General features: G+C 36.3%; 1 protein-coding gene across 3 annotated transcripts in view; it reads left to right on the top strand.

Annotated features, from left to right (window-relative positions):
- Positions 1–21311, top strand: part of RNGTT (RNA guanylyltransferase and 5'-phosphatase) — a 308561-nt gene that overhangs the window by 147166 nt on the left and 140084 nt on the right. For all 3 annotated transcript variants that reach the window (XM_058566657.1, XM_058566656.1, XM_058566655.1), the window contains one exon: positions 19108–19176. In XM_058566657.1, the coding sequence (XP_058422640.1) occupies positions 19108–19176 (69 nt within the window). The remainder of the gene's footprint in view (positions 1–19107; positions 19177–21311) is intronic.

Raw genomic sequence — 21311 nt, forward strand, 5'->3', positions numbered from 1 at the left:
AAACTGCTCACAGATTCAGGAAAGCACTATACTTATGATTATAGTTTTGCTATAACAAAAGGAAGAGCTGCATAGGGTAAAATCTGGGAGGGACCCAAAGATGAAACTTTTGGTCGTCCTCTCCTCAGGGAGTCATGGATGGCATTACCTCCTCCTGGCTAAGATGTATGAGAATATTCAAAGAGTATTGCCAACTAGGGAGGCTCACCTGAGGCTTTGGTGTTCAGTGTTTATGTTGTGATTCAACCACATGCTGCCTGCATGGCTGACCTATAGTCTTCAGCCTCTCCCAGAGGTCGGGATAATACGTTGAGTCTCCTGTTCCTTTGGAGGTCAGAACTGATGTGGCATGTTCCAAAGCCTCCATCATAAATCGCGTTGTTAGACTGTCGGGTGGCCAAACCCCTCAGGCAAACAAAGATATGCTTGTCAGGCAGGACATTCCAGGGGCCTAGAGACAATCTCCCAGTAGCGGAGAGCAAAGGCCAGACCTCTCTTTTGGTAAATTTGATTCTTCAGTACATACCTGTTCAAGCAAAGGATATATTTTTGCATGAAACATATTGTTTTGTAATTTATCATATTGCTCTTTGTTTGGAAGTCTTAAATTATATTTTAGAAATAAATATGATTTCCCCTTTATGCTCAAATTACAAATGTTTAACTTCTTCTTTGGTTTTTTAATCTAATTTTTGTCCCTTTTCTTTTAACATTCAGACCATTTATTTATGTATTTTAGTTTAATTTTTATTGAACTATATATGTGTTTATGGTTGAGTATCTATTCCATTCTTGTATTTCTTCTGAAAGTGCTTAATATTATTCCAAACTAGTAGGTCATGTTTTTCTACCCATGAAGGAAATATTTGCCTATACCATTTTTTTTTTTAAAGGAAGATTGGCCCTGTGCTAACATCTGTTGCCAATCTTCCTCTTTTTTTTCTTTTTTCGCCCCAAAGCCCCAGCACATAGCTGTGATCATAGTTGTAGAGTTGTAGCTCCTCTACGTGGGACGCTGCCTCAGCATGGCTCAATAAGCAGCGAGTAGGTCCAGGCCCAGGATCCAAACCAGTGAACCCCGGGCCGCTGAAGCGGAATGCGCAAAGCTAACCACTATGCCACATGGCCGGCCCCTATTTGCCTATACCTTTTACCAGCGGCAATCTGTATAAACATTGTGGAAAACATTTAGGAGAGGTTGCCCAGAAAAAACAAGAACTTTCAAAACCATGCTAAAGAAGCTTGGACTATAGGCAGTGAAGAGCATTCAAAGATTTTTAGATGTGACTATGATGCATAACAAATTGTTTGTTTTATTTGTTTTATATATTTTTTTATTTTTTTTTGCACTTTTCAAAATATTTTTAATTGTGCTGATGTGCTTTTTTTAAAAAATTTTTTGTTTATTGCAGTAACATTGGTTTATAATATTGTATAAATTTCAGGTGTACATCATTATACTTGTATTTCTGCATAGATTACATCATGTTCACCACCCAAATACTAATTACAACCCATCACCACACACATGTGCCCAATTATCTGTTTCGCCCTCCTCCCTCCCCCCTTCCCCTCTGGTAATCACCAATCCCATCTCTGTCTCTATGTGTTTGTCTATTGTTGTTATTATCTGCTACTTAATGAAGGAACTCATACGGTATTTGACCTTCTCCCTCTGACTTATTTCACTTTGCATAATACCCTCAATGTCCATCCATGTTGTCACAAATGGCTGGATTTCATCGTTTTTTATGGCTGAGTAGTATTCCATTGTGTATATATACCACATCTTCTTTATCCATTCGTCCCTTGATGGGCACTTAGGTTGCTTCCAAGTCTTGGCTATTGTGAATAACGCTGCAATGAACACAGGGGTGCATGTATCTTTACGCATTGGTGTTTTCAAGTTCTTTGGATAAATACCCAGCAGTGGAATAGCTGGATCATATGGTAGTTCTATCCTTGATTTTTTGAGGAATCTCCATACTGTTTTCCATAGTGGCTGCACCAGTTTACACTCCCACCAGCAGTGTATGAGAGTTCCCTTCTCTCCACATCCTCTCCAACACATGTTGTTTCCTGTCTTGTTAATTATAGGCATTCTGACTGGCGTGAGGTGATATCTCATTGAAGTTTTGATTTGCATTTCCCTGATAGTGATTTTGAACATCTTTTCATGTGTCTGTTGGCTATCTGTATATCTTCTTTGGAGAAATGTCTGTTCAGGTCTTTTGCCCATTTTTTAATTGGGTTGTTAGTTTTTTTGTTGTTGAGATGTATGAATTCTTTATATATTTTGGAGATTAAACCTTTATCAGATGTATGGTCTGCAAATGTCTTCTGCCAATTGTTAGGTTGTCTTTTCGTTTTGTTGATGGTTTCCTTTGCTGTGCAGAAGCTTTTTAGTTTGATGTAGTCCCATTTGTTTATTTTTTCTATTGTTTCTCTTGCCCGGTCAGACATGGTGCTTGAAAATATGTTGCTAAGACCGATGTCGAAGAGCATACTGCCTATGTTTTCTTCTAGAAGTTTCATAGTTTCAGGTCTTACAGTCAAGTCTTTAATCCATTTGGAGTTAATTTTTGTGTATGGTGTAAGGTAAGGGTCTACTTTCATTTTTTTGCATGTGGCTATCCAGTTTTCCCAACACCATTTGTTGAAGAGACTTTCTTTTCCCCATTGTATGTTCTTGGCTCCTTTGTCAAAGATTAGCTGTCCATAGATGTGTGGGTTTATTTCTGGGCTTTCGATTCTATTCCATTGATCTGTGTGTCTGTTTTTGTACCAGTACCATGCTGTTTTGGTTACTATAGCTTTGTAGTATATTTTGAAATCAGGGAGTGTGATAACTCCAGCTTTGTTCTTTTTTCTCAGGATTCCTTTAGCTATTCGGGGTCTTTTGTTGTTCCTTATAAATTTTAGGATTCTTTGCTCTATTTCTGTGAAAAATGTTGTTGGAACTTTGATAGGGATTGCATTGAATCTATAGATAGCTTTAGGAAGTATGGACATCTTAAGTATGTTAATTCTTCCAATCCAAGAGCACGGAATATCTTTCTATTTCTTTGTGTCTTCTTCAGTTTCTTTCAGCAATGTTTTATAGTTTTTGGTGTACAGCTCTTTCACCTCTTTGGTTAAGTCCTAGGTATTTTATTCTTTTTGTTGCAGTTGTAAATGGGATTGTATTCTTAATTTCTCTTTCTGCTACTTCGTTGTTAGTGTATAGAAGTGCAACTGATTTTTGTATGTTGATTTTATATCCTGCAACTTTACCGTATTCGTTTATTACTTCTAAAAGTTTTCTGGTGGATTCTTTAGGGTTTTCTTATATAAAATCATGTCATCTGCAAATAGTGACAGTTTCACTTCTTTCTTTCCAATTTGGATCCCTTTTATTTCTTTTCTTGCCTGATTGCTCTGGCTAGGACTTCCAGTACTGTGTTAAATGGGAGTGGTGACAGTGGGCATCCTTGTCTGGTTCCTGTTCTTAGAGGGATAGCTTTCAGTCTTTCACCATTGAGGATGATATTAGCTGTGGGTTTGTCATATATGGTCTTTATTAGGTTGAGGAACTTTCCTTCTATCCCCATTTTATTCAGAGTTTTTGTCATAAATGGATGCACTATCTTGTCAAATGCTTTCTCTGCATCTATTGAGATGATCATGTGATTTTTGTTCTTCATTTTATTAATGTGGTGTATTACGTTGATTGATTTGCGAATGTTGAACCAGCCCCTGCATACCTGGAGTAAATCCCACTTGATCATGGTGTGTAATCTTTTTAACGTATTGTTGTGTGCGATTTGCTAGTATTTTGATGAGGATTTTTGCATCGATGTTCATCAGTGATATTGGCCTGTAATTTTCTTTTTTTTGTGTTGTCCTTGTCTGGTTTTGGTATCAGGGTAATGTCGGCTTCCTAGAATGAGTTAGGGAGCTTCCCCTCCTCCTCAATTTTTTGGAAGAGTTTGAGTAGGATAGGTATTGTCTTCTTTGAATGTTTGGTAGAATTCACCAGGGAAGCTGTCTGGTCCTGGACTTTTATTTTTGGGGAGGTTTTTTGTTTACTGTTTCGATCTCCTTACTGGTGATTGGTCTATTCAAATTCTCTACTTCTTCTTGATCCAGTTTTGGAAGGTTGTATGATTCTAAGAATTTATCCATTTCTTCCAGATTGTCGAATTGGTTGGCATATAGCTTTTCATATTATTTTCTTATAATCTTTTGTATTTCTGAGGTGTCCATTGTAATTTCTCCTCTTTCATTTCTGATTTTACTTATTTGTGCCTTCTCTCTTTTTTTCTTGGTGAGCCTAGCTAAAGGTTTGTCAATTTTGTTGATCTTTTCAAAGAACCAGCTCTTGGTTTTATTAATTTTTTCTATTGTTTTTTTGGTCTCTATTTCATTTATTTCTGCTCTGATTTTTATTATTTCCCTTCTTCTACTGATTTTGGGGTTTGTTTGTTCTTCTTTTTCCAATCCCTTTAGGTGCATTGTTACATTGTTTATTTAAGATTTTTCTTGTTTGTTGAGATAGGCCTGTATTGCTATAAACTTCCCTCTTAGAACCGCTTTTGCTGTATCCCATAAATTCTGGCATGTCATATTTTCATTTTCATTTGTCTCCAGGTATTTTTTGATTTCTTCTTTGATTTCTTTGTTGACCCAGTCGTTGTTCAGTAGCATTTTGTTTAATCTCCACGTATTTGTGGCTTTTCTGATTTTCTTCCTATAGTTGATTTCCAGTTTCATACCGTTGTGGTCAGAAAAGATGCTTGGTATTATTTCAATCTTCTTGAATTTATGGAGACTTGTTTTGTGGCCTAATATGTGATCAGTCCTGGGGAATGTTCCATGTGCGTTTGAAAAGAACGTGTATTCTTCGGTTTTTGGATGGAATGCTCTGTATATGTCTACTAGGTCCATCTGTTCTAGTGTGTTATTTAAGGCCAATGTTTCCTTATTGATCTTCTGTTTGGATGATCTATCCATTGGTGTAAGTGGAATGTTAAAGTCCCCTACTATTATTGTGTTACTGTCTATTTCTGTTTTTATGTCTGTTAATAATTGCTTTATATATTTAGGTGCACCTACATTGGGTGCGTAGATATTTACAAGTGTTATATCCTCTTGTTGGATTGTTCCCTTGATCGTTATGTAATGCCCTTCTTTGTCTCTTTTTACAGTTTTTGTTTTAAAGTCTATTTTGTCTGATATGAGTACTGCTACCCCAGCTTTCTTTTCATTGCCATTTGCATGGAGTATCTTTTTCCATGCCTTCACTTTCAGTTTGTGAGTGTCTTTAGGTCTGAAGTGTGTCTCTTGTATGCAGCATATTTATGGGTCTTGTTTTTTTATCCAATCAGCCACCCTATGCCTTTTAATTGTGGCATTTAGTCCATTGACATTTAAAGTAGCTATTGATAAGTATGTCCTTACTGCCATTTTTTAACTTTTTCTCAGTGCTTTAGTAGTCCTTCTCTGTTCCTTTCTCCTTCTATACAGAACTGATGGTCCCTTTAGTTTGGCCTCTGTCTGAAAGCTCTTCTCTTTAACTCCCCTCCTCCCTCATTTTATGTTTTTGATATCATATCTAACCTCTTTTTTGTGCCTTTGTATCCATTGCCCTCTTATCATGGAAATAGATAATTTTTCCTATTTGTGGTCTTCTCTTTTCCCCTTAAATCAGTCCCTTTAACATTTCTTGTAGCACTGGTTTCTTGGTGACAAACTCCTTTAATTTTTGCTTGTCTGGGAAATTTTTGATCTCTCCTTCCATTTTGAATGATAATCTTGCTGGGTAGAGTATTCTTGGCTGTTTTTTCCTTTGAGCACTTTAAATATAGCGTGCCACTCTCTTCTAGCCTGTAAGATTTCTGCTGAGAAGTCAGCTGATAGCCTTATGGGGTTTCCTTTGTATGTAACTTGTCTTTCTCTGGCAGCTTTTAGGATTCTCTCTTTATCTTTAATTCTAGACATTTTGATTATGGTGTGTCTTGGTGTGGGCCTCTTTGGGTTTATCTCGTTTGGGGCTCTCTGTGCTTCCTGTACCTGGATGTCTGTTTCCTTCCTTAGGTTAGGGAAGTTTTCATCTATTATTTCTTGAAATAGATTCTCTGCCCCTTTGTCTCGCTCTTCTTCTTCCGGGACACCTATCACACGGATGTTAGTGCCCTTGATGTTGTCCCAGATGTCCCTTAGACTGTCCTCACTCGTTTTAGTTCTTTTTTCTTTTACCTGTTCAGCTTGGGTAATTTCTTCTAGTCTGTCGTCTAGCTCTCAGATCCATTCTTCTGTATCCTCTACTCTGCTTTTGAGTCCCTCTAGCGAATTTTTCATTTCCAGTGTCATATTCTTCATTTCTGATTGGTTCTTTTTTATATCTTCCATTTCTTTGTTGACATTCTCACTGTGTTCATCTATTCTTCTCCCCAGATCAGTGAGCATCCTTAACACTCTTAGTTTGAACTCTCTGTCAGGTAGGTTGCTCATTTCTGTTTCACTTAGTTCCTTTTCTGGAGTTTTGTCCTGTTCCCTTACTTGGAATGTATTCCTTTGCCTCCTCATTTTGCCTCTTTCCCTGTACTTGTGTCTATGTATTAGGTAGGTCAGCTACGTCTCCTGCTCTTGGATAGGTGACCTTATACAAGTGATGCCTTAGGAGTCCTGCAGTGTGCTTCCCTCAGTTCTCAATGTTCCAGGGGTGACCCCTATGTGGGCTACGTGTGTCCCTCTGTTATGGCCTGTTTGCTCTCCCTGTATGCGCCCAGGTAGGCCGAGTTATGCTCCTGGTCAGCTGTTGTAATGCTCAGCTGTTTGTAGTTGTTGTGGGCCCTTCAGTCTCTTCATTGGGTGTGGGGAGCCCCAGCCCAGTTGGCTGCAAGTTCTACGACCACATTTGTGTTGCAGTATTTCTTTTAAGTGAGTAGGCCCCCAGCGTGGCAGGTTGTTAGGCTCAGGGCCTTACAATTGCTATAAGCCTCCAGCCTTTAGGTCTCTTGTCAGCTCTCTGAGGATTGCAGCTGGGTGGGGCTGGCCTCAGGCACAGGAGCACCCAATTGCTTCAGGCTTTGGAAGGTGGGGCAACCACCTATGTGGGTCTTTGAGAAGCACAAGTCTTCTGCAGCTGACAAGCCCTGCCTCCCACAGGTCCACACACACAGTCAACACAGTCCTGCCCTGTGTGTGCCCCCCGACCTCCCGAAGTGGACCCAGTCTCTCCACGGCGGGAACCCCACACACTCCACCACTGCCGCACACTCTACACCTGCTCCTTGTGCACGCCCTGCCCCACGGCTGAGTTGCCAGGCTGCAGAGAATCCAGTCACCAATCTATGCAGGCCCACAAGTTGCCTGAGGGCTTGTTGTTGGGTGGGGCCAGTCTCTAGGGTGGGCTGCCTGCCCTGGCTGAGCTGGATTAAATCGGTGCTCTAGCGGGTGGGGCAGACCCTGGGCTAGCAGGCCGCAGGGAGAACTCCAATGGCGTCTGTGTCAGCAAGCCCACACCAGGCCACAACAATGGCCACCGCCAATGTCCCAATCCCTGGAGAGGTCTCACCTCTCACCGAGATGCACTCAGGGCCTATCAGGTGAGTCTCTTTTCACCAAAGCACTATGCACCTTTCTTTCTGGTGATTTTAGGATGCTTTCTGAAATGGGTGAGTTTGTGCGCGGGCCCTTGAAGAGCTGGTTTTAATTTCTTTGTGAACCGGGTTTTCTGGGGGTATTCCCCAATGTTTTAGTAGCAGGCAAAGGCAGATATTATGCCACTCGCCTCAATTGTGCTGGGTCCACAAAATGCCCACAGCGGGTGCATTCCCCGGCTCAGGGCCCCGCTCCTCCACGGAGGGCTGCGGACTTGTGGGCTGCTCCCAGCGGCCGTGAAGCTGGCGGCTTGTGAAGGCGGCGTTTTTTCTCTCCAGAAGGGAGTTTCTGCCTCTTCCACCTCAATTAGGATTGTCCTTTGTTGCAAGAGTTCCTCTTATCCAGTTTTCAGTTCTGTCTTGTGGTAATTTTTCCATGAGTAGTTGTAAATTGGCTGTGCCTGTGGGAGGAGGTGAGTTCAGAGTCTGCTTACGCCGCCATCTTGCCCAAAGCCTCCCAAATTGTTTGTTTTAGAAAGTCATTTCTAGCAGTAGTGCATAGAAATAGTTTGGAGAAAGGAAGTTCACCTACAAGCAGGGAGACCAGTTAGGCCCCTGTCACTGTTATCCCTACTGGAGATAACGCAAGTTATAAAGGATGGTTCGTGAGAAAGTTGTTAACTGTGAGAGATGATTTTAGCTTTTTTTAAAAAAATCTTACCCCTTTAATAATCTATATATGCGTCAAATTGATAGCTTCCAAACTTCCCTTACAATTTTTTGTTTTCATTTTACACAATTTCTTGGAATAATACATTCCATGTGTTTTCTACCTAACCGATATGTATTGGTTTGTTTTTATTGATCCTGTCACTATGCTAGTCACTTTCCATTTATTTAGCACACGTTTGGTGAAGTGAGAGCTTACTCTGTGACAGATTACTGTAATAGATGCGAAAGATACAATGATAAGAAATGATTCCTGACCTCAAAAAGCCTGCAGCTCACTTTGGTAGTCAGAGAATTGAACAGGAAAACCCTGTGAAGGAGGGAAGCACAGGGTGCTATGAGAGTATGTCAGAGGAGCCTATAACATAGGCTAGAGATTGGGAGAAGATTTCTGGGAATGTGACACCCTAATTTAGAAAAGCGGTTAAGAACATGGATTCTGGAGCCAGAATGATTTTGGGTTCTCGGTTCCTTGCTCTGTGACCTTGGGCAAGTTCTAAACTTCACCTTAAAATGGGGATAATAAGGGTCACTACATCCTAAGATTGTTATAAGACTAAAATGTGTTTATATGAACAGCTCCTGGTATATAGTGTTATATGTTTTACCTCTTCCTTCTCCTCCTGTTCTTCTCATCTTTTTTTTTTCATGGATACATAATTAGTAGTCAGTAAGCATTTGAATAAAACTGTGAATGATAGATGAAATTATAATTATTTTTCTATTCCCTTAGAAGTCTTTAAACCTCTCTATGAGAAGCACTTACTGTAAAATGACTATTTTATGTATATTTCGGTCCATATTAACCAGAAGTCATAAACTGGTAGGCCCCAGAAAGTTTAAGCTCATACAATACTTACAAAATGTTGAGTTTGCTCAACATTTTGAGGATGCCGTCTCCTCTTAGTTCTCCCTAGTCCCTATTATCTTATACCCAGTCCATTTCAGGTTCACGGCCTGGTGCCTGTAGGCATTTGAATTGGGGACCTCCACACCAGACCCTGACACTAGCTCTTCCAGCAAAGAGACTGACTAATCTCTTTTAATCTCAAACACTTGATAGAGTGGCGGTCAGTTATTGGCATTAAATGAATGTTTGTTGAATGAATAAATGATGCCTCAAATATGAGATTATAAAGAAAAATTGGATATTTGGCTAAAAGAACTTTAATTGTTCCATGAGGGTGAGCTGACTTTTACTTTGTGAAATTATGAGGGAATTTTGGTAAAATTAAGACTAACAACCACCAAAAATAATAAAGAAACTATATTTTCTAGAGAAATTTTGTTTTTGGATTTTTTAATTTGTCAAGTGGGATTCACCAGAATCATTATGTTTAATTTTAATTGCAGTAATATGGGTTAATGAAAGAGGCAATGGTAGTATTCCAGAAGCTTATTTATATTTTGATTAGCTAACTTTAATGATATAGTTGTTTAGGCATCATTGGTAAATAATGGAAATCAAATTATTGTTTTTAAAAGAAGATTATGATATAGGCTTTATTGTGAGCAAGAAGGATGAGTTTTATAGAATGATTTTGTACTGATTAGAGGAATATTTAGGGTACAGAAGCAATGAATAATCTTAACCTAATCCAGAAGTTAGACTTGGGGAATGAAAAAGAATGAAGAATAATATCCAGGTGATTGGAAATTTCCGTTTTGGGGAGATTGGTAAAACTAAACCTTGAATTTTAGAGGAGTTATGAAAGCACGTTAAAAAAAGTCAGCAGATACAAGCTACTATGTTGAGTATTCTCAGGCAATCAGTTGAGGCTGTGTGGGAATATGTGCTCAGAAAATATCTGATGTGAGTAGAATTGTCTAGGACAGAAAGATGGAGCTAGTTTATTCTTTTCTTGTTTAAGTATTCCCTTGGTGTACTTTTCTATAATATAATGAATTGGTGTTGCCTATTTGCATTTCTAATTACGCTACAGATTCATTTGCTTCTTCACTGTAGTCTTAAACTATCATTTTGCTTATTTCTAAAAGGTTCCTTTCTATGCTTTAGCTACAGTTTCTGTTTTGTTTCTCATGTTTCTAATTTCAAGCCCTTTTGCATTATCTTTCTCTGCTTATGCAATTATAATGATTTGGTTTTCAATTACTTCCTGATTCATTGACATGTAAAATATCAATTTAGAGTCAATCACCTGGTATAACCTTTGTCAGTTCCACCAGTCTTTGGTCAATGGAAAGTTACATGCCTTCTGTAGGATATTCAGATGGTATTCAAGTGATGAGATTATGTTCATAGGTAAGCAAATTTAAATTTTATATGTAAAACTATGAAATACTATCGTGCTTTATTAATAACTATTTGATATATTATGTCTACTATTTTACTTTTTATCTAATTGTCTTCTAATTTATCTGGTGGAAAATAATTGAGAAAATTGTAGTTCTGAAAACAAATGTATCTTAGTTTAGGATAATTCGCCACATATTCCACTTAAAATCTTCTCTAAGGTTTTGCAGTTAAATATTTTTAAAGTGAGATAGCTTTTTAAAAATTTGTTAGAAGTGTTTTAAAAACATCTTGGGTCATTTAAGTAGAACTGTGTTTCTGAATAAAGATTAATAGGGAGAAATGACTAATTACATCATTGCATTTAGTGTTTTTACTGTTCAATTAAAATTAAGGTAACATTTAAGCATATTGGCCTAGGCTTATATTATCCTTGGGTCCCCAGTGTCTCTAATGCTGGCTGGGTTTCCAGCATTGGAGGCAGTCAGGAAATATCTCTTTAATGAACACTGGATGAAATTTTATTTTTATTGAGATGTTATTGTCTGACAAATTATCTAAGAAAAATTTAGATTAACACTTCTTACGTAAGAGTACCAGTGCAACTCGTAAATAAGTTTTACTTAAAATATAGAAGAGGAAAAAAACAGGGTAGTTTAAAAATATAAGACATTCTATTTTGGAATATAATATCAGAGACAAAAGAATACCAAAATGAGTTTTTAAGTTATCTGATATTTAAATTATTAAAGTAAAACCTGACCTTTCAAGCCATGCTTTTTTAACTAAGTATGTTGAGACTCTTTTTGGTTTCTTGGGAACTCCTTCTCTCTTGGAGATGGTGCCTTACTTAAACTCTTCTCTCAAAGACTGCCCATGATCCTTGCTGAATGCATCTTCCCTGTTTGGTTTGATCTGTTGATCACCCTGACTTCTCCATTTTTTTGAAATTTTCATCTCAATGACTTTCTTCTGATTTAGTCACTTTCACTTTGGCAACTTATCCCTGGCTATCATTTCTATTTTAAAGTTTTAAATTCAGACATACTGCTTTCTAACCTCCACTTGCATTTTTAAAAGCTGGTGAGACACTTTATCAAGACATTTCATCAATTTCTCTCATCCAGTTTGCTGCGGCTGCACCCTGTTCCGTGATATCTGGGTCTTCACTGGGCATGGTCCTCTTCGTTGGGTTTCTGATCTCAGCCCAAGTGGCTCCCACTTGTATCTGCAATTTCTAAATTCTCTAGAGTTCTCCTTAGTTTCTTAAGGTCGAAGTCGATATTTTCTTTTTTAAGGTGACATTGATTTATGACCTTTCTTCTTTTCTAGTTAGTCATTTAGTACAATAAATTTTCCTGTAAGCTCACTTTAGCTGCATCCTTCGAATCTCAATCTACTGTATTTTCATTTTCATTCAGTTTGAAATACTTTGAAATTTTCCTTTTGATTTCTTCTTCTTATTCATGGGTTATTTAGAAGTGTGTTATTAAGTCTCTAAACATTGGGGGATTTTCCAGCTATCTTTCTCTTATTGATACTTAATTTAATTCATTGTGGTCAGAGAACATACTTTATATGACTTTAACCTATAAATGTGTTGTATGCACTTGGAAAAATGTTTTCTTCTCTTGTTGAGTGGAATATCCTATAAATGTCAACTAGGTCAGGTTATTTCAGTGTTTGTAGTTATAGTCTTCCATATTCTTACTGATTTTCTGTCTGCTTGTGTTCTATAAGTCTTTTCAAGATGTCTTTACCCCTATTGAATTTTTTTTCTACTTGTTCAGTTATTTACTCAGAGAACAGTCTTAAATTCTCCATGTATAATTGAGGATTTTTGTCTTATTTTTCTTATCGTCTCTGTATGGTTTTTTTTAAACCTTTTTTTTTTTGAGGAAGATTGGCCCTGAGCTAACATCTGTTGCCAATTTTCCTCTTTTTCTTTTGTCTCCCCAAAGCCCCAGTACATAGTTGTATATCTTAGTTGTAGGTCCTTCTAGTTCTTCTATGTGGGATGCTGCCTCAGCATGGCTTGATGAGCAGTGAGTAGGTCCATGCCCAGCATCCAAACTGGGGAACCTGAGGCTGCCAAAGTGGAACACATGAACTTAACTGCTATTGGGCAGTTTTTTTAAAAATGCATTTTGAGGCTTTCTTTCTTTCTTTCTTTTTTTTTTTTTTTGTGAGGAAGACCAGCCCTGTGCTAACATCTGCCAATCCTCCTCTTTTTTTTGCTGAGGAAGACTGGCCGTGGGTTAACATCCGTGCCCATCTTCCTCCACTTTATATGGGACGCCGCCACAGCATGGCTTGCCAAGCGGTGCGTCAGTGTGCACCCGGGATCTGAACCAGCGAACCCTGGGCTGCCGCAGCGGAGCGCGAGCACTTAACCGCTTGCGCCACCAGGCCAGCCCCTGAGGCTTTCTTTTTAGGTGCATGTACGTTTAAAATTGTTATAGGTTCTTCATCAGTATGTATTGTGCCTTTTTATCTCTACTAATATTTCTTGTTCTTAAGTCTTCTTTGTCCAATATTAATATAGCTTAGCCACTTCAGCTTTCTTTTCATTAGTGTTAGGATTTAACATCTTTTTCTATCCTTGCACTTTTAATCTCATTGAATCTTTATATACAAAGTGAGTTTATTGTAGACAGCATAAGTTGATTTTTGATTTTTTTTTACAATCTGACAATGTCTCCCTGTTAATTGGGGCATTTGTACCATTTAAATTTAATGTAATTATTACTAAGGTTTGATTTAGATCTGCCATTCTACTACTTGGTTTATATTCGCCCCATGTGTTCTCATTTCCTTTTTCCTTCTTTTCTTGCCATCATTTGGATTACTTGAGAATGTTTTAATTTCTATAATTATAGCTCCACTTTAGGCTTATTAACAAAGATACATCTTTGTTTTATATTTTAGGAGTTAAATTCTAAGGTTTATATTATATCTCTTTAACCTTTCACTATTTACCTTTAAATAATGTACCACTTCATAGTTGGGGTAAGAACCAGGCAACAATATCATTCTATTTCCTCTCATGTATTTTGCTTCTAAACATGTTATAAACCCCACAATACATTTTAATGTTTTTGCTTTAATAGTCAATTATATTTTAAGGAGATAGAGTGGAATAAATATTTTATATTTATTCTAGTTTTCAACCATTTCTGATATTCTTCATATCTTTTGTTTAGATAACAGATTTTTTTTTTTCTTTTGGTATCATATTCCTCTACCAGAAAACTTTCTTTTAAAATCTTTTGTGTTCTGGTCTGGTGGAAGTTAATTTGATCAGATTTTGTCTGTCTGAAAAAAATCTGTATTGTGCCTCCATTTTTGAAAGATGTTTTCATTTGCTAAAGATTTTTGGGTTTACAATTTTTCTATTAGTACTTTAAAACTGGTGTTCCCTTATCTTGTGGTTTATATAATTCCTGACAAGGAGTCTGCTGTCAATCTTACATTTGTACCTCTGCGTGTAATATTTTTACCCTCTTGCTGGGGTTTGACTATGTGTGTTTTTTTCTTAAATCCTTCTTCTTGTTCTCTTGGCTTCCACTGGGGGATGTGTGTGCATGTGCATGTGTTTAATTAATTTTGCGGTAATCCGTGGCATTACTTCTCCCAATTATTTCTTCTGTTCCCTTATCTCTGTCTTATCACACTCCAGTTGTACAGATGTTATATCTTTTAGTGTAGTCTCTCAGCTCTTTGATTCTCATTTCTGTCCCTCCCCGTCCCCCCCTTTTGTTTTTTTGTATTTCAGTTGGAAGTAGGGCTACACACTTTTTTCAAGTTTGCTGATTCTTTCCTTTGCTGTGTCCAGTCTGCTGATAATCTCATTGATTATCATTCCCAATGATTAGCATTCTTTTTCTCTTGTACTGTATTTTTTGTTTCTTTCATTTCTACTTGTCTCATTTTTATAGTTTTTCATCTCTTTGCTGAAATTTCACGTATGTTCATGCATGTTTTCCACCTTTTCCTTTAAAATGTTAAGGTTACTTTAAAGTCTTTGATAATTCCAAAATATGGCCCATCTCTCTGTCTTGTTTTGTTGGCTGCCTTAAAAATTGAGTGTGTTATTTTTTCTTGCTTTGTGTGTGTGTGTGTGATAATTTTTTTATTTGATACTGGACGTTCATTTTTTCTGTATGAACAGTAGAGACTAAGGTAAATATATTAATAATGGGCATACCACTTCTTTCCATTTGTTAATAGGCTTCATTTGGAGGAAGGGGGTTAGTGGTTGAATCAGTCTGTTTTGTATTTGAGATGTGTTTGTCTTGCTGTATAGTTATCTTCAGTCCTCCAAAGACTTCAGATTCCTTCAGCATTTGACTGCTGTTGCTTGAGCTTACTGAGAGGCCTGGAGTATAAAATGGTTTCTCCCAAAAGGTGAATAAATTCAAAAGGTGAATTCTCCCAAAAATGAATCTGTTCATATGTCTCATCTTCCTTTAGAGGGCGTTGGGATTCAGTTCACCTGGTTCCCTGGAGACCTCAGCTCAATGGCCTTAACAAAAGTTACGATTTTACAGATTATCTGCTTTTTTATTATTGTTAGTTTAGAAGCAACGTTCTCTTGCCATTTTTTTCATTGTAAATGAAAGTGAAACTTTCCCTTAAACCTACGTTTTAAAGATAACTTTAAAGAAGCTAAATACTTTCAAGATTATGAATATAGACCTATAGAATGAATGAGGGGAAGAAACTTTCCTAATGTTATTCAGTTGGTACTTGTAGCTTTGGATAACATCTGCAGTAACAGTCTCATGTATAATTTGAAGTATGGTGTAACTCAGAGACAGTAGTAAAAATAACAGAAACGTGTTAAATGACTTAAATATTGGCTGTAATGGTGAAGATACTGATATATAGAAGATGCCCATAACAAGTTTGGATAAATTTTCTTTCAAGAATTGTGAATGGGAAAAAGCAATATTTTTAATTTAACATATTAGTTTACATACATATATGATTTCAAATGTGAATAAATCAATTTATTAATTATAAATTATACAGTAGTAATAAAGTTTTTATATTTCATCTCTAATCTTAAAAAACCTTATTCTCCCTTCCAAGAATTTTACCTCCCTTTGTATGCACCTTGTTTGTATAGTACATGCTACAATAAATACATTTAAAGTCTTTAAATTTTAAATGATTGGAGGACCTATATATGTAGGAAATTGCAGAAATCTTTGGAGCATTTGTTTCAGAGAATCAGAGAAGTCTTTCTTTGGTTTTCTCCTTATTTTTAGTTAAAGTCTAATTGAAATCTGTTTTGAGTGATTTTGCTTTCTTAACTGTTTGCTTGAAGCTAGTTACTTAATCTCTGATGGCCTCAGTTTCCTTTTCTGGCAAATTGAATGTTACAAAACTCAAAAGTACGTATCTTGTGAGGAATTGTGTGTTTTGAATGATATATTCTAAGAACCAAGCACAACAACACTTTATAGTAGGTCCTTAATACATGATAATTGATATTGTAAGTGTTGATTTGTTAAGTAAAGAAAGTAGTATTGTTGAGTAATCAACAAGGAGTAAAACAAGAATAAAAACAAGGAGTATCTCTTGTTTTGACCCAAGAAATTTCATAGTCCCTTAAGTTCTCTGATTAGTAGAAAGTTAGAGTAAAATAAAAAATGAAGTTACTTTCATTTCTACAACAGGTAACATGTTATCTAGAGTCTTGCTGACTCTATACTTGTTACTGTTACTTTATACATACCTTATATGCAGGGACTGTCCATTATATGAATTTGAGAAGTTTGGGCTAAGAATGGAAAAGCTATGTTTACTTGCCATAGATGATATACCTACAATTAAAGGAGAATAAATTCTTTTAACCTTTAAAAAATCTTTTTAAAAGAGATTATTGTGTATTTGGTTTTCATTGCATTTCATTGCAGCAGGTTACCTTTTCATGATGGGGTACAAGAAGTATCAAGGTTATCCATTTTTGTCTTGTTTGAACCTTTACCCATCACTAGTTTATGGATATTTGAGAAAAGTTAAAATAGAACACGAAAGTCTTATATATACATATACATATATATGTGTGTGTGTGTGTGTATATATATATGTGTATATATATATATACACTTCTCAATATGAGACCAAGTTCCAAAAATTTTTTCCTCCAGGATGAATATATCACATATATGAAACAAAGGCTTTAGTTTAATATTGCCTTCCAAATTTCCACCAAGAATGTAAGCTGATATTTTGACACTTTGATGCTTAGGGTTTGTTTTTTCTCTATTGAAAGTATTACTGGACCAAAGTGGGTTTGCTGCTTGGTGAGTTGAAATCAGAGCCTTAACTGGAAGTAGTTATCACACAACGTAAAATTTATTTGCTGTAAATAAAGAAACCACGTGGAAGTTTTTCCAAAGCTATGGTTCCCTGAGCAGGGGAAAGCAGGTGTCTTTTATTTCAGGTAGGGAATTTAAAAGGAAAGTTATCATCACACGTAGAGGTGACTATTAGCTTGTGCAGGCGCAGTATGAAGACATGCTCTCACATACATTGCATGTTATGCTAATAAAGGCTTAGCTTCCTCCTGGGGTGGAGATTTTAATACTAAAATGAAGCAAGCGGCAACTTTAGGTCGTCATCTGAGCTGTCTGTGCAGGCACTGCTCTTGCGGTGGGGCTCAGTCTAATTCAGGCCAGTTGATGATGGTATCTCTTCCTAACATATCTCTAACTGAAAAACAACCTTGAGGAAGGGTTAAGCACTTTTAAAACTTCCTTTGAACTGCTTAGGGCATACACCAGTGACAAAAGGAATTTCTAAGAAATCTGTACTTTTAATTCATACTGAATTTTTACTTCAGCAAATTTCCTCCTCAGTTGGCTAAGTCATTTAAACCTATGAGTGAATTGGAGACAAATGTGTGAATCTCAGAACTGTTCTCAAATTTCTGCCCATTTGGCCAAACTCTGGATAATGGACTCTAAGAGTCCTAATTTGCCAACTCCTCACTTTCTTAGTGTTGTAATAAGAGGAAAAAACAAAAAAGAAAACATTAAGAGCATTACAATTTAAGAAAAAATTGTGATAAAATATACATAACATAAAATTTACCAGTTTACCCATTTTTAAGCATTTAGTTCAGTGGCATTGTGTCCATTCACATTGTTGTGCAACCATCACCATTGTCCGTCTACAAATCTTTTTCATCTGTCCAAACTGAAGCTCTGTACCCATTAAAACACTAACATTCTCCCTTCCCCCCAGCCTCTCTAATTTCTGTCCCTATGCATTTGACAAAGGAACTTTGCAGTTTTAAAGAAATGTAGATATTGAAATTCACATTGGTCTTAAAGCAGTTAGAAACAAGGATTGCTCTTACTTTTCTTTGCTGAACTGCCCTCAGTTTAGAGAAATTGCAGATTTTGAAGAATGAAATGGCAGAGAAGATGAAGTCACAGTTTGGGAGGATTTTGTTGTATGTGAAATATACTTGAAATTTTGGTTGTTGCTTTTGGAATGCAGATCTCCCTGAAGGTGTAGTGGTTTCAAAAGGATGTGATTGTGGTAAAAGAGATGTATAACATACAACATATCCAAAATATTAGAGATACATATTTGAATCCTAGACCTATCCTGAATGTGCTATCAGTTGGTCAGACTCTGGATAACATGACATTACCTGGCTTTGTGAAAGTTAATCCATTTTTTTCTCTGAAATGCAAAAATCAATGTTTAGGGCCTCCATCAGTGATATGCATGTTCAGTTCTTCAAAATAATAAAAATCTGTGAAAGAGAAGCATTTAAAACTACTTGCTCAGAACTAATTAGAGAACTAATTGGGCCTATAACTCTGCTCTTTAATAAAGACAGCATTGAAAAAACTGTCGTTTGTATTTTATAATGTGTATCTTTTATAATGCAATTCTCTGCTTGAGAAAGTATAAAGGCAACAAAACAAAAAGTAGGGCAAAAAAGAAAGGTTAAAAAAATTCTCTGCTTGAGGATTTTGGGAAGACACACATAATATATTTTTGGATTGCAATCCCCATGTTTGATCTGCTTATGGTTACAAATTTTCAGGAGATCTCTCCTCTGCTGGCTTCCATCTATCCCCAAGCAAGTTTCTCTGCTGTCTCCTTTTTTGTGTATGTTTATTTTTTAGTCTGTTTATTTATTACATCCCAGAGTTTCTACTTTCACTTTGCTTTTGGCCTCTATGTCTTTCTTCCTTTTGTGCTGGCTCAGCAGTGCATTTAAAAATATGTTTTTAATATTTTATCCATCATTTTGATTGTTGTAGTTATGAGTATTGTTCAATATATTTAGCCTGCCATGGAATGAAAATCTTCGTATATTTAAAAAAAAAAAATCGTACAATATGTTAACCTAGATCCCTCATGATCACCCATCTTCCTCATATTGTATTTCAGTTCTTAAAGCTCATGTATTAAGAAGTTTTTATAAAGCTGACAAAAAATTAAAATACTTTTTACATGATTATTGTATTGATTATTATATTTCTAAAAATACATGTATTTATTTTATAGCTACTTGAAGGAAATTTTGCCAAGGAAGTCAGCCATGAAATGGATGGACTTATTTTTCAGCCTACTGGAGTAAGTTCATTTTTCTGTGTTTATATGTGTGTGTGTGTGTGTGAGTGTGTGTAGTCTGTATGTATATACATACATACACATGCATGTGTATATAAAGTACATTTTCCTCATACATGTTTACTTAGGATTGATTACTGCTGTAATCACTGCTTTTCCTTAAAACAAATTGTTCATTATAAAATATTTCATTTATACTAAATAATAGTAAAATGAACAGTTGTTTGCTTTTCACTCAGCTTAAGAAATAAACATTGTTGATCATTATTTTTCAAGGAAGTTAGTCTTTTGATATAGTTAGTTTTCTTATAGTTCTTGCAAAATGAATGTTAATTTATGTTTCTTTACTAGAAATCTACCAATAACATTACATAAAGGCTTATTTCTTTCTGTAGCTCAATATACCTTTAAATTTTAATATTTTTAAAATTTCATTTTGCTATGGATGAGTAAAATTCAAAGAGTTATCAATACTTCAAGAAAAATACAGTTCTTTGAATATTTATTCTATGTCATGTTTCTGAAACTCACTGAAGAACTTTCACCAACTTAAGATCAGATCATAATATTTGGAGTAAGTTATGTTTTACTCTGTAGCAGGGTTTCTCAACCTCAGTGCCACTGACATTTTTAACCAGATAATTCCTTGCTGTGGGGAGCGGTCATGTGCATGATAGGATATATAGCAGCATCCTTGGTCTGTGCTTACTAGATGCCGATATTACTTCTCCCCCCGTCCCTCCAGGTTGTGACAACCAACAATATACACAATCACTGCCTAATTTCTCCTGGAGAGCAAAATTGCCGTCACTTGAGAACTGGTGCTCTGTAGGGCAGTGTTTCTCAAAATGTGGCCTGTGGACAAGGAGCATTAGCACCACCCAGAAAGTTGTTATAAATGCAACTCACCCCAGACCTGCTGATCAGAAACTGAGGATGGAGTCCAGCAATTTGTGCTGTAACAAGCTCTCCAAGTGATTCTGATGCCTGTTCAAATATGAGAACCACTGCTCTATAGGAAAGAGTTGTATTTCATGTGCTACACCTCATCCCAGGCTGCATTTTGCCTTCAATAACTCTCTCCTTAGAAATTAGGGTAGAACTATTTGTGAAGTTCTATAGCGAGGCATCAAACTTCGTACCTCGAGGAAAGGGATGGGAACTAGTATTTTTGAACACTGTGTATTAAACATTGTATGTACTTTATATATATATAGTACTACTGCTATTATGCAAATTTAGATATAATGTAATATGTGATTGTCTCCTGTCTTCCTCCCAGCCCCCTTTGCCAAACAGGTATAGGGAAAATCTTCTGTGGTCGGTGGAAGAGTGTTAGAGGCTGGGGACAGAAATTATAGAAAATGCTCTCTTAGGAAAATGGAAGTTAGATCTTTGAGTTCTAGTATTTTTCAGGCCTAATTTCCCTAGATCGAAAGAAATAAAATCTAAATATAACAGCAATTACGATAAATTTCATTGTTTTAAACTCATGGTTCAGAACCATGCATATATGAGATTTTGATGTATGTAAGAGAAGTGGCCTGACATAAGTGAGTCTCTGGGATGTCTAGTGTAGTCGGTGGATTTATTAGTCTGTTCCCTAGCAACCACACTTGTTGTAATGACTTTGTAATTGATATCTGGTACCAGAGGGAAGATTTTCTTAAATATTTGTGGACATTTGGTTTAACATACAAATTTCAGAATCAATTTGTTAGGTTACCCAAAAATTATTGATAGGAGTTTAGTTGGAATGGCTTTGAATTTAGATTAATTTGGAGAAAATCTGTGTTTTTACAATGTTAAGTCATCTTCTCAATGAATAGGGTATAGCTCTTTTTCTGTTCTCTGAGTTTGTTTTTAATTATTAGTGTAATTTCTAGATATTTATTATTTTCCATTTTTATAATAAATGCTACCTTTTTAAATTTGATACTTCTACTGTACTGCCACACTGTTGATTGATATATTTTGTTGATTCAACAGTCTTGCTGAACACTCTTGGTTCTATAATTGTCTCTTTTTATATATTGGCTAGGACCTCTAGTACTGGCTTAAACATTGACTCTCATTGGATGGAGGAGAGGGAGATATTTATACCTTATTCTCAACCTCAAAAGGAATATGGCTAAATT

Source organism: Diceros bicornis, chromosome 23 (assembly GCF_020826845.1).
Source record: "Diceros bicornis minor isolate mBicDic1 chromosome 23, mDicBic1.mat.cur, whole genome shotgun sequence".
Lineage (NCBI taxonomy): Eukaryota > Metazoa > Chordata > Mammalia > Perissodactyla > Rhinocerotidae > Diceros > Diceros bicornis.